This window comes from Anabrus simplex, chromosome 2 (assembly GCF_040414725.1).
Source record: "Anabrus simplex isolate iqAnaSimp1 chromosome 2, ASM4041472v1, whole genome shotgun sequence".
Lineage (NCBI taxonomy): Eukaryota > Metazoa > Arthropoda > Insecta > Orthoptera > Tettigoniidae > Anabrus > Anabrus simplex.
This window is the reverse complement of record NC_090266.1, coordinates 902,635,581-902,647,902: the sequence shown is the minus strand read 5'-3', so window position 1 is coordinate 902,647,902 and position 12,322 is coordinate 902,635,581. Positions and strand designations below refer to the sequence as shown.

The window sequence follows — 12,322 nt, the reverse complement described above, 5'->3', positions numbered from 1 at the left end:
CCGCGGGATGAGGAGGAGGCGCCCGAATCCCCCTATTATACTACTCAGCAACTCTGTCCAATATTTCATTTCATTTGTCATTCATCGATCATTGCCCCAGAGGAGTGCTTCGGCAGCCGGCACAATTCCTATTGTCGCCGCTAGATGGGGCTTTATTCATTCCATTCCTGACCCTGTCGAATGACTGGAAACAGGCTGTAGATTTTCGATGTACTTATTCTGATCATAAACCGATCATTTTTAATCTTTCCTGGGTTCGTTTGCAACAGCCATCTTTCCCTTCGGAGAACGTACTTAGATTACAGTAGATTCTCATGGCATATAAATAAAAATTTAAACACATTTGAAATAAACGATAGGAATGAGATTGACCGTCAAATTGTTCACCTCTATAATAAGGTCGATAATGCACGGAAGTATGTCATTCGTATCTCCAGAAATCCTCCACACTTGCCTACGCGCGACTATGGTATGCACTAGCCTTGCGTCTAGGGAGGTGTGCTAAGTCCCAACTGACGAGCCCAACTTAGCACACGAGGGCGAAACGCAGGCAACCAAGAATGAGTTAGCTGGAAAATTTATAATGTCCAATAACGGACCATTATATTGGTATTATAAGTCCACTCAAGGTGGGAGAGGAGTGGAAAGAAGTGAAGAAGAAGTTGAATTATTCTTATGAGTACACATTTATCTCAAAAACTTAAAATGTTATAGACATACAGGCATGAAAACTGGTATTTGGAATCTCCTTTAAAAATTATGAAACACATATTTTTAGTTTTTGGAAAATCCAATTAAGGGGCTGAAAAGAATTGGATAAGCGGGTGAATTTTAAAAATGAGTACCGGTATATCTACATTACATGTCAAAAACTTAACATGTTAGAGACAAGAAACTTGGTATTTGGAAAGTCCTTTAAAAATACAGGAACCTGCACCTTGCTGTTTTCAGAGAAGGCACTTAACAGGGGGTGAAAAGAAGTGAAAAATAGTTGAATTATTTTTTATGAGGATACTTATATCTTAGAAACTGAAGATGTTACAGACGTGAAAATTGGTATTTGGAATCTCCTTTAAAAATAAAGAAACATGTATTTTTGTTTTCAGAAAATACACTTAGATGGGGTGAGGGAGGGGGAAGGACTGATCAAGGGGTTGAATTCTTTTTTATGGGGATACTTATGTATATCTCAAAACCTGATGATGTTACAGATGTGGGAATAGGTATTTGGAAACTCCTTTAACAATAAAGAAACAAGTATTTATTTTTTCAACTTGAGAGAAGACTGTTTCTCCCATGTACTGTTCTATGTCGCACGGTCGTCTCAGCCCGAAAATGTAATACCACAAACGTGGTTTACAAAGGATTTCTGGGGTAAATGAAACTCAGTTTTTGGGCAAGTTTATATATTTTAGGAATTTTCAGATAATGTCTTATTACAATGTCAAGGAACGATTACTTTGATCACATTACGAATCCACGTGAGCGAAGCTGCGGGTAATTACTAGTTTATCACATAATCAAATCTTTAACACAACAAGTATGATTATAAAGAACAGAATTTAAAGTTAATGATGTAAGAATAGCTTCTTTTATTAAACATAAAAGTTTATAGACATAATTTTTTGTATTATCACCATGTGAAAGAAGTAAACTGTGAGAATCCTTACGTTTGGAATAGACTTTGCTCTGCGTTCTCAAAAGAATAGGGTGGGGCAGGGCTATTCCACTCATTTCAAGTTGTAAGAATTAGAAATTTAAAAAACAGTTATTATGGGCCCACAACAAAAGACATCTTATTTATCGCTTACCACTTACATTTATTGAAAAATATGCTGATATTACCATGTACAGTCTGGTTAAATTAAAATATGAATCGATGCAAAAATAAAAAATTACATTTGTGGGGCTATTCTGCTCATTGTACGTAATGTTTTCTTTCAAAGGCATTTGTCACAAAAGAAGTTTTTCCTTCTTGTAGCCCCAATACACACATCATGAAACCATGTTCCACAGTCTTGGCATTGCATTCAGCTACCTTTTGACGATGACTGAGCAGAGTAGAAAATTATGCCATAAAATCCACAGGGTATGTCTTCCTCGTCACTGTCTTCTGGCAGGACGGGCTCTAGGTCTCCATGGTTTGCCTAACTAATGTTTTGAAAAGGTTTCTTAGCAACCTTTCCTTTACTTCCATTATTGAATTTTAAACTCCATTTTGCTCTTGCCTCTTCAAAGTTTGCATCTGATGTCAGGTGCTTGGTTTCTGGGGTTCTTCAGACTTCTTTGATTGTTTGCTTTTTTCATAGAGTTTGAATTACTGAGCAGAAGGGAGACTTCTTTTCTCCTACTGATGATAAATCAGCCGACTTCATAGATTGTGGAGTATCACTTGCTAAACTTGTAGCCTGCTCAGAAATGACTGGCTGAAAGTATTCTGAAGATGAAAAAATGCGTTCAGGAATGGCCATTGCATTGAACGGAAACATGCCTGTGCATTCGAAACCTCTGACAGCGTGTTCAACTTTTGTCCATGTTAACAATTAGATGGGGATTGTCATTAATGTTCAGTTCTGTACATAAATCCTGATACACTAGAAAATAATTGTCTACTGCCCTTTTATTCATCCCCTGAGCTCTTGCTTTAGACAAACCTTCAGGTTTTCTTAGTGAAATGTACAGATTTCTCTTCTAGAAACCTGTAAACCAGTTTTTGCCTGTAGATTCTACACATTATTCCAGGGATGCTTTATGTCTTTCACAGCAACGTACACAAATGCTGTCCTTTAAAACTGTTCTGGTGTGCATCCAAAACCTCTTGCTGCCAAGGCTTTTAGCCAGGATGAAAAATCCCTGTCCTCATGCATACTAAATGACCAGGTAGTTTGTCTACTACTATATCCTCTAATGTTCCCTGTCGTTTACATAAATGAGCATGGTCCTTAAGTGTTGAATAAGGCACATCAAAGAGTCCAGCTGCACCTCTCATGCTCATATCCCCTCGTAAAGCACTTGAAATAGCTCAGTCAATATCTTCCTCCATCCATTTTTGGCCTACCTTCCGCTTGTACATCCATACCATCTATAATGTATCAAAAATAAAATACTTATCTGCTATCTGAAATAATTTTTTTGCAATATTATAATAAGGAGAAGTGCTGACTAGGCGGAATATTCCCAAATACTGAAATTTAGAAATGTGTGCCTTTGTGAGAACTGTGACAAAGGAAATGTACTACCTGCTCTTCCGAGATATAAATTAACCTTCAGACTACCAGGTGCCATGCTTCCGGGAAAGAATAGCCACAACAGTGGATGCTATGCCCTAAGGTGCAAACAATATTCATTCATGAAAACAATTTTTGCAATACAAACTACATACCTTAGAGTATTTTCCCCTTGTTTCCCACACTCAACGTGTAAGTCTCAAACATACGATAGATCTAGTAGCATAGATACTAATGTTCACACCAAACACAATGGGAGACGTCACATGCGCAAGGTGGCTGCTCACTATAACTTCTGCCTATTTCAGGTGGGAAAGCCCCGCGAGCAGAATAGCCCCACCCTACCCTATGCCTGACTACGACTGTTCTAATAATCGTAATTGAATTTGGAAAACATCTTACTGTTGCTCTATTGATTAAATGATACTCTCATTCATCACCGGATGGCTCACTATGCACTATTGTAGAAATTTTTGTTACCATCATAGCTTTAAGTCAGATATTTCATGTTTACACATCCATGAGTTGCAGAATAAACAACAAAGTCATCAGGCTAATCAAAGACAGTAGTGGTTGGGAGGAATATAACAGAAAAATTAAATCACGATCAACAGAAGAAAGACACAGGAATAGAACAGAGATGTAGTTGAAAACAGAAAAAAAATTAAAGACAGTACAGGTGCTAGAGGGAGCGGGGGGCGGGGGGGGGGGGTGAAAGAAGGGAAGATGGAAACTACCAAAGAAGGTTGAAGAGATGAGATTAAAAAATAAAAATAAATAAGTAACAGGTGCACATAGATGAATATATAACTCGGTGAGTGAACCATTTGGTAATGAGCACAGTACGAATCTGGAAAATGAATGAAACGAAATAGACAGTCAAAGACAGGGAAGAGAACTAACTACCTACCCAAATCTTAAATCGCTGGCAACCAAGTACTGCTTAATTGATAGCCAGTATGCCTGTTAAAATTATTAGGACTTTTTATATATTTACACCACTTCCTGTATGATCCTGGAACTTTTGTGTTTTGTGTGGGCAAGATTTCGAACATCCTGCAGCACGAGAAATCATAACTTAATGGGTATGTTCAGCTATTGCCAACTTGTCTGGCTGGTTGATATGGATATTTCTTTGGTGTTCCCTGATGTGAGTCCCAATGAGCAGACATGCTTGGCCATTGCATACCCAACTGCAAGTACAGGGAATTTTGTTCATCCCAGGCTGTAATAGTGGGGACAATTTGCCTTTGTTCTTACCTAAACTGTTACCAATTTTTGTAACAGTGCCAAACATGGTTTAACACTGCGCTTGTGGAGGATCTGAAGTACTTCAATCTGTGCTATTCTGGATATAAGGAAGGTAGGCAGTTCTTTTCACATCTTCATTCTTCACCCCTCTGGGGTGCAGGGCTGTATAAATCTGTACAGGGTTGTAAACATGTCACAGAAGTTTCTCTTCTGAGGATGCAGAGCAAAGTCTTTGCAAAATGTAACGGATTCCTACAGTCCACATCTTTCACATGGCAACAACCCAAAAGATTAGGATGTTTATTAATACAGGCCATGAAAGAAATAATATACATAAGAGAATTTATCTCAGAGTTGGCTAATGCATACAACTGTACTTAATGAGAAGACAAAATTAGAACTGTCTGCATACAGTGATAGGATAATTACAATTAAGTGTAGAACCAACTATATGTTCAATACTTTATTGTAAACTCCTTAGTTCAGCCAGGCTATCCAGTCTTTTCCATATTCATGATACTAAGTTCTTCTTGTTCATTAGTATCTTTCAGTCCAGCCAATATAGAAGAATAGAAATTATTGAAGTCACTCAATAATCTGGAGTCATTTTCCTCAACATTTGCATGTATCGTATAAACCTGAGGGAAGGAGCTACCTGAAAAAATGTACATGACAACAACAATTAAAATTAAGGTAGTGGAGGAGGAAATGAAATATACTTACAGTACATACTAGGTGTATGTATAAGTCTTTTCCCGTTTCACTAAGAGATGGCACCAGCGAACAGTACACAGCATATGAATTTGACACATACATCAGTTTGTTAGACTGTCATTAAACTAACAACACACACAAGTTGAGTCCGCCAAACACTAGCGTCTGTGTTGTATCGTTCAGTGATCATGTCAACGTTTGTGCCTGAAAAGGAACATTTGTGGCATGCATTGCTTTTCTTAATTAATCAAAAGAAAAAGGTTGTGAAAAGTCATCGTCTGTTGGTAGAAACATATGGTAAACATGCTCCATCAATTAGAACATGTGAGACATGGTTTCAACAATTTAAACATATTGATTTCAATGTGAAAGACAGTGCACACTCAGGTAGACCACAAAAGTACGAAGACGAGCAATTGCAGACGTTACTGGATGATGACCCAACTCAAACTCAACAGCAATTGGCACAAGCATTAAATGTGTCACAAGAAACAATCAGCAGACATTTAAGAGCAATGGGGAAGATCAATAAACTTGGTAAATGGGTCCTACACAATTTGAATGAATGGCAAATGGAAAATCGCAAAGTCACTTGTGAAACACTGCTTCAATGACATGAAAGAAAATCATTTCTGTACCAAACTGTGATGGGTGATGAAAAATGGATTTATTTTGAAAACCAGAAGTGGAGATAATCATGGCGGTATATTGTGTTATGAACCCTTGAAGCCCAGAAAAACCATTAATGAACAATGCTATCGCCAACAAATGATTCATATAAATCATGCATTGATCGAAAGACGACCAAAATGAGCCAGAATCCACGACAAAGTGATTTTGTTACATGACAATGCGCCGTCTCACACAGCAAAACCAGTGAAAGACACCTTGAAATAGTATGGATGGGGACATCCTTCTGTACCCGCCGTACTGCCCGGACCTGGCGCCATCTGACTATTACCTCTTCGCATCAATGGGACACACACTCAAAGAGCAGCACTTCAGCAATTTTGAGGAAGTTGGAAAATGGCTCGACGAATGGTTTACTGCAAAAGACAAGCAGTTTTTCTGGCATGGTATTCATAACTTACCTGAAAGATGGGCGATGCGTGTACAAGCCGATGGCCAATATTTTTAACAAACAAAAAATTGATTTTCCTTGAAAATTACTTGTTTTCATTACCACAAGAACCGGCAAAAACTTATGCATACACCTGGTACACTCAATGGCATATTTAGGGGACAGCAGGGCTAGGAGTGGTAGACCACTCCACAGAAAGAGAAAAAGAGACAAAGTTGCCAAATGATCAATATGGTCAAATAATAGATATTCACATGTTTCTGGATGGAAAATTGTGATGAATAATATATATAGTAATCAACAACAACAACAACAACAACAACAACAACATCAACAACAACAACAACAACAACAACGCCGCTGGAGACCAAAAAGAAATGAATCTGTAAGTACAAGTATACACATATAAATTACCAAATGATAAAGAATAGTACCGGTAGCTATTTCCTTTGATGATTTAGGCTGTTTCATTTGTGTCTATTCCTGGCCTGTTCATTTATTAAATAAATATGAAGATTAATTACAGATTTTTATTAAATGAAATACTGATGTTCGAGGAATAGAAGTAAAACGGCAAATGTTTTTCCAACTTTTACATTAAAAGTTATTTTAAGAAATACATTTTGTTACATTACTGAATGAAGACAGTAAAACAGGAATATACAATTATTATTCCCATGTGATAGAGACAATGCAGTCTCAAGGCTACCAATTCCTTATATTCTTTTTGGTCTGCTACATTAGTTTTCTTTAACCTTTTATCCCAATATCTCTATATTCTTCCTTTGAAAGCTGGTCCCGTCTCCATCTGCAACTTCTTTCATTTGTCAACAAGCATGTCCTCTTTCATATGGATAGATAGTTCTCTGGTGCCAATCTGTATCTGGATAGCTTTATTGGTTTTATACAAGAGAGGGGTTTAATTAAACATCTCAGAGCTTAAATCAAATCACAATCTTTCATTGCTCTTTCAATCAAATATTTGTATACAAAAACTGTTCACTGCACTGTTCACGAAAACCAAAAGTTCTTTTTCCAAATTATGTGAAAGTTCATTTCCATTTTCTATGAAACAACAATATCTTTCAGGGGCAACATATTTTTTTGAATCAAGTAACACATTTACATCAAAGTTACCAACAGAAATAGACTTGCAAACATTCCGGCCAGTTTTTCTAACAGAACTTGTACTTGAAGGTAATGAATTAATGGTTCATTTTGTTGAAATATTTTGGTGAAGCATGTAAAAAAATTCTGCAGAAGATATAGTTAAATACAACTGTGCTTTGATTGTTGAACAATGTAAGACTTTTGGCCATCCTTTTGTATGAAGTAGACTGTGACACAGTCTGTATCTTTACTGATGGCAAGAATTTATGAAAAAATTATGTTATCCTTCCACAGTACAAGCAATCTCTCAGCAGTGGAAGAAATGTAAGCCACCCAGATGGAGAATGTTACAAGAATTTCTTTTGAAATAACTTGAGACCTCCTTGAATTCTTTCATATTCCTCCAGCCTGGCTGGTCACCCATCAAAATAGTGACAAACAACAACAGCTAATTCAGAGTCTTTTAGACATGCATCATAAACGACGTGAAAGGGACAGGTCCTGATATCAACTAATCTGTGAGATCTCATTAATTAAATCTTCTTTGAAAAGTCTGTGGACTTTCTTATTCACATTTGGTCCATCTGAGCCAATCATCATAAGTTTGTAACTCCCTCTGTGGATCAGTGGTAGAGTGTTGGCCTCCGAATCCCAAGATAGCAGGTTCAAACCCGGCAGAGGGCAGAATAAAGTCGTACATACCGTACATCAACACGTAAAATATCTCTGGTGACACACTTGGTGTTTACCAGACAAAATTTATAGACGAAACCCAAGAGAGATCTGGCTTACTGTGACATCTAGTAAGCCTAGAGTAACATGGAACATCAATACTTGATGAGCAAGCAGCCAGATGGCATTAAATTAAAATGCTTACACAAGGTAGCTGAAGCCATATTATCATCATCATCATCATCATCATGTTTGTGAACAGGTAGGCTTGATTACTGATTGCAGAAATAATTTTTCCATGAAGAGTTTGTGCACAATTTTTCCTGAACGTTTTCTTCATGGTGTGTTTTACGATCTGTTGCAAATGTGCTGAAGTTGTTGGCTCATTCTTCACTCAGCACACATATTGAACCCTCTGTCCCTGTACTTCAAAGTGACTCTCACCAGAGAAAAGAACTTCGTGTTGCATTGTCCAATCCTGATAACTACATGCCCACCAGAGACGCTTCCTGCTTATTTCTCCCGATAAGAAGGTGTTTCTATGCAGGTTTGTGGATTTTCCTTCCAGCTGCCAGAAGTCTATGACAAACATTAGAAACATGCAGATTCACTCCCCTTTTCCACAGTTTGTGAGCCAAGTCCACAGCAGTGAGCGTGAGGTTTGATTTGCTTCTTCTGAGAAAAAACATTCATCAGTTGGTGTAGTTTTAATTTTTTCCTGCCACAGTTTCCCTTTTTCATCAATGAAATTAAGCCAATTTGTGCTGCTGAATGATTAGAAAGGCGGGAGCTCAAATAGGAAGCCACTAATAGGAAAATAAGACAAGGCAGGATGAAAGGAGCATAGAGTGGTTAGATTAAGAAAAATAATTTAAAAAATCATGTAGTTGAAAGACAAGAATCCATTGATGAGGATGAGACTGAGGATACAATCTTCAGGTCACAATTTGCCAGAGCGCTGAAGGTCTTATGTAGGGAACAGTTACCAGGGAGTTGGTGATATATCCTCATAACAACTGATTAGCTTGACAGAAGCAGAAACTGACTGCACAATTCTATGTATGCTGTTGGATATTAAATTTGGACCACCAAAAGTGACACATGAGAAAACAATAACACGAATAGCTGTACAATCACTGCACATCACTTGTGTCAATCACGTCCCTGAGAAGCACTAAGAAAAGGTGTGGACAGAGGACTGTTGTTACAAAGTGGAAGAGCATTTACTTGCTGCACATATGCACAGATAACTTCACTGAGCCTCACTGAAAAATATGGCACCCCTGCCAGCAAGTTACAAACTTTGACTTATCAAGACCATGGATTATACTTCCAGGACGGTGATGCTTACTGTATATTGGTTGGAATGCAGTTATGGTTATGCAAACAACATCTCAATTAGTGGACAGAATTTTTGCACATGACTATTACAGTTCGAACAGTCACATCACAAACACTTTCTCAAGAATTTGGGTATGTTGTTCGGTTGCCAAAACCACATCCATGGTTTGACATCATCTGCAGATGAAGAACTTCTTTATCTCATGGTGCCTGTTACTTTGACTACCTTTCATTGCACACCATGGCCACTAGTGATTGCAGTGGTGCTTATAATATCACATACTGAAGAATAAATAGTATAACATAATCTTTTCTGGCAACATTTTTAAATGCAGCACCAAAATGATCACATCTGTGTCTAGCAGTACCATGACGACAGATTAGAAAAGCCTAGCATTATGCATTATGCTACTGGTCTGGCACCTGGTGTTATGGTATGGGATGCTATTGAATTCTAGCCCTACTCACATTTAGAAACCACTTTGAAAAAAAGAAAACAATGACAGTCGCAAACAAAGGGCTGCTGTTCCGTTTGGCCTATTTTACAGATGCCCCCCCCTCACTCAACTTTTCAAGTATATCATTTAAGGCTCTACAAGTCATATTAATTAAATCAAGGACAATAATGTTTTCACAATCATCATGGTGCCACTAATAATGTAAGGGATAGTCTTCGTATGCACTATTTTACAACGGATGTACTTTATGCCATCTCCAAGATACATTCATCGAGAGGCGATTTCCTCAAGGCAGTATTATTGGACGTTTATGTTTTCTAATATATATAAATAATATGAGTAAAGAAGTGGAATCAGAGATAAGGCTTTTTGTGGATTATGTTATTCTGTACAGAGTAATAAATAAGTTACAAGATTGTGAGCAATTGCAAAATGACCTCGATAATGTTGTGAGATGGACAGCGGGCAACGGTATGGTGATAAACGGGGTTAAAAGTTAGGTTGTGAGTTTCACAAATAGGAAAAGTCTTCTCAGTTTTAATTACTGCATTGATGGGATGAAAGTTCCTTATGGGGATCACTGTAAGTACCTACATGTTAATATAAGCAAAGATCTTCATTGGGGTAATCACATAAATGGGATTGTAAATAAAGGGTACAGATCTCTGCACATGGTTATGAGGGTGTTTAGGGGTTGTAGTAATGATGTAAAGGAGAGGGCATACAAGTCTCTGGTAAGAACTCACATAGAGTATGGTTCCAGTGTTTGGGACCCTCACCAGGATTACTTGATTCAAGAACTGGAAAAAATCCAAAGGAAAGCAGCTCGATTTCTTCTGGGTGATTTCCGACAAAAGAGTAGCGTTACAAAAATGTTGCAAAGTTTGGGCTGGGAATATTTGGGAGAAAGAATACGAGCTGCTTGACTAAGTGGTATGTTCCAAGCTGTCAGTGGAGAGATGGTGTGGAATGACATTAGTAGACAAATAAGTTTGAGTGGTGTCCTTAAAAGTAGGAAATATCACAATATGAAGATAAAGTTGGAATTCAAGAGGACAAATTGGGGCAAATATTCGCTTATAGGAAGGGGAGTTAGGGATTGGAATAACTTACCAAGGGAGATGTTCAATAAATTTCCAATTTCTTTGAAATAATTCAAGAAAAGGCTAGGAAAACAACAGATAGGGAATCTGCCATCTGGACAACTGCCCTAAATGCAGATCAGTAGTGACTGATTGACTGACTTGTTTTGAAAGTGTTTTTTAAAGTGTTTTCTTTTTCCAGAGTGGTTTCCCCTTTTTTAGATGTGCTCTGTTTCATGTTTTTAATATACCAATTGACTGTATACGGCTGAAGATGACCCAAAGGGTCAAAACTAGTACTGAAAATCAGTTTCAATGAGGATATAACAGATTCATAGAAATATTATATTTGGCACTGTATATAAGTACTGAATACGTGGACCAATTTACCCTATTATATATAGTTAATGACAACAATTGTATTATGGTATGTGAGATGCACGAGCACAAACAAGTTGTCATTTAACCATTCTAGGTATACTTGCGAAGACAGTTGCAAAGTGTTTACAGATGAATGCAAAGACATGTTTTTGCTGAATTGGAGATTAGTTCATTTCTGAAGAAATACAGGTACAGGAAGGCCATTCTCATTCCATACCTGATCTTAGAGAACCAAATGAAGACCAAGCCCAACTTTATGAAGCATGATACTAGCTAGAATATTTTTGAAATCATTATAAGCTATTTATAATTGATATAGACTGTAACTCTTACAGTCGACCTTTTTAGCTGGGTACATATTCAAAGTGTTTCTAGTTGAGGGAAGTTATTACATAATAATTACTTTTCTGAAAGCCTGGCTACACATCTAGAACACTACACAACTCAAGCAATATAGTATATAGTTTGAAAGGGTATGTTTATTCATTCTCTACAATGCGTTGAAAACTTTGAGGCTGTGTGCACCCAGTAACCCATGAGCATGTAGTTAAAGTAACACTGTCTGACATGCAACCTACCATCCCTCCCTTCCATAATTGGAATGGCTTCCCTGTAAACAGAGAAACAGCAGCATGTGCAGATGCATTCCTCTACTGTTGGTTGCATTTATGCTGCAATGAAAGAAACATGGATTTTCAAGAGCAACATTCAAATATAACATTTTTCAGCATTTAGGAAAAACACATCTGGAGACTGCTAATGGCAGTGTACAGCGACTCCAGGTGATATCAAACATCGAGTGAAATCAGTGTTTTAAAGAGGGCTGATGATCCATTGTTAATAATGAGCACTCTAGTCTATTGAATAGGTGGACCAATTTACCCTATTATACAGGGTTATTCACCTAACATGTTACACGCAAATAACTTCTGAACGATTAAAGATATCGGCATTCTGTTTTCATATTCGTAAATGGTCTTGTAAGATAACGTGCCATTTAGTCTC

The 12,322-nt window shown here is 37.5% G+C and overlaps 1 protein-coding gene across 1 annotated transcript in view; it reads right to left on the bottom strand.

Moving 5' to 3' along the window:
• Positions 1–1,398: 1,398 nt before the first annotated feature.
• Positions 1,399–12,322, bottom strand: part of LOC136863174 (intraflagellar transport protein 22 homolog) — a 94,055-nt gene continuing 83,131 nt past the window's right edge. Inside the window, exon 4 of the mRNA XM_067139525.2 lies at positions 1,399–5,133. Within this exon, the coding sequence (XP_066995626.2) occupies positions 4,970–5,133 (164 nt within the window). The 3' untranslated portion in view covers positions 1,399–4,969. The remainder of the gene's footprint in view (positions 5,134–12,322) is intronic.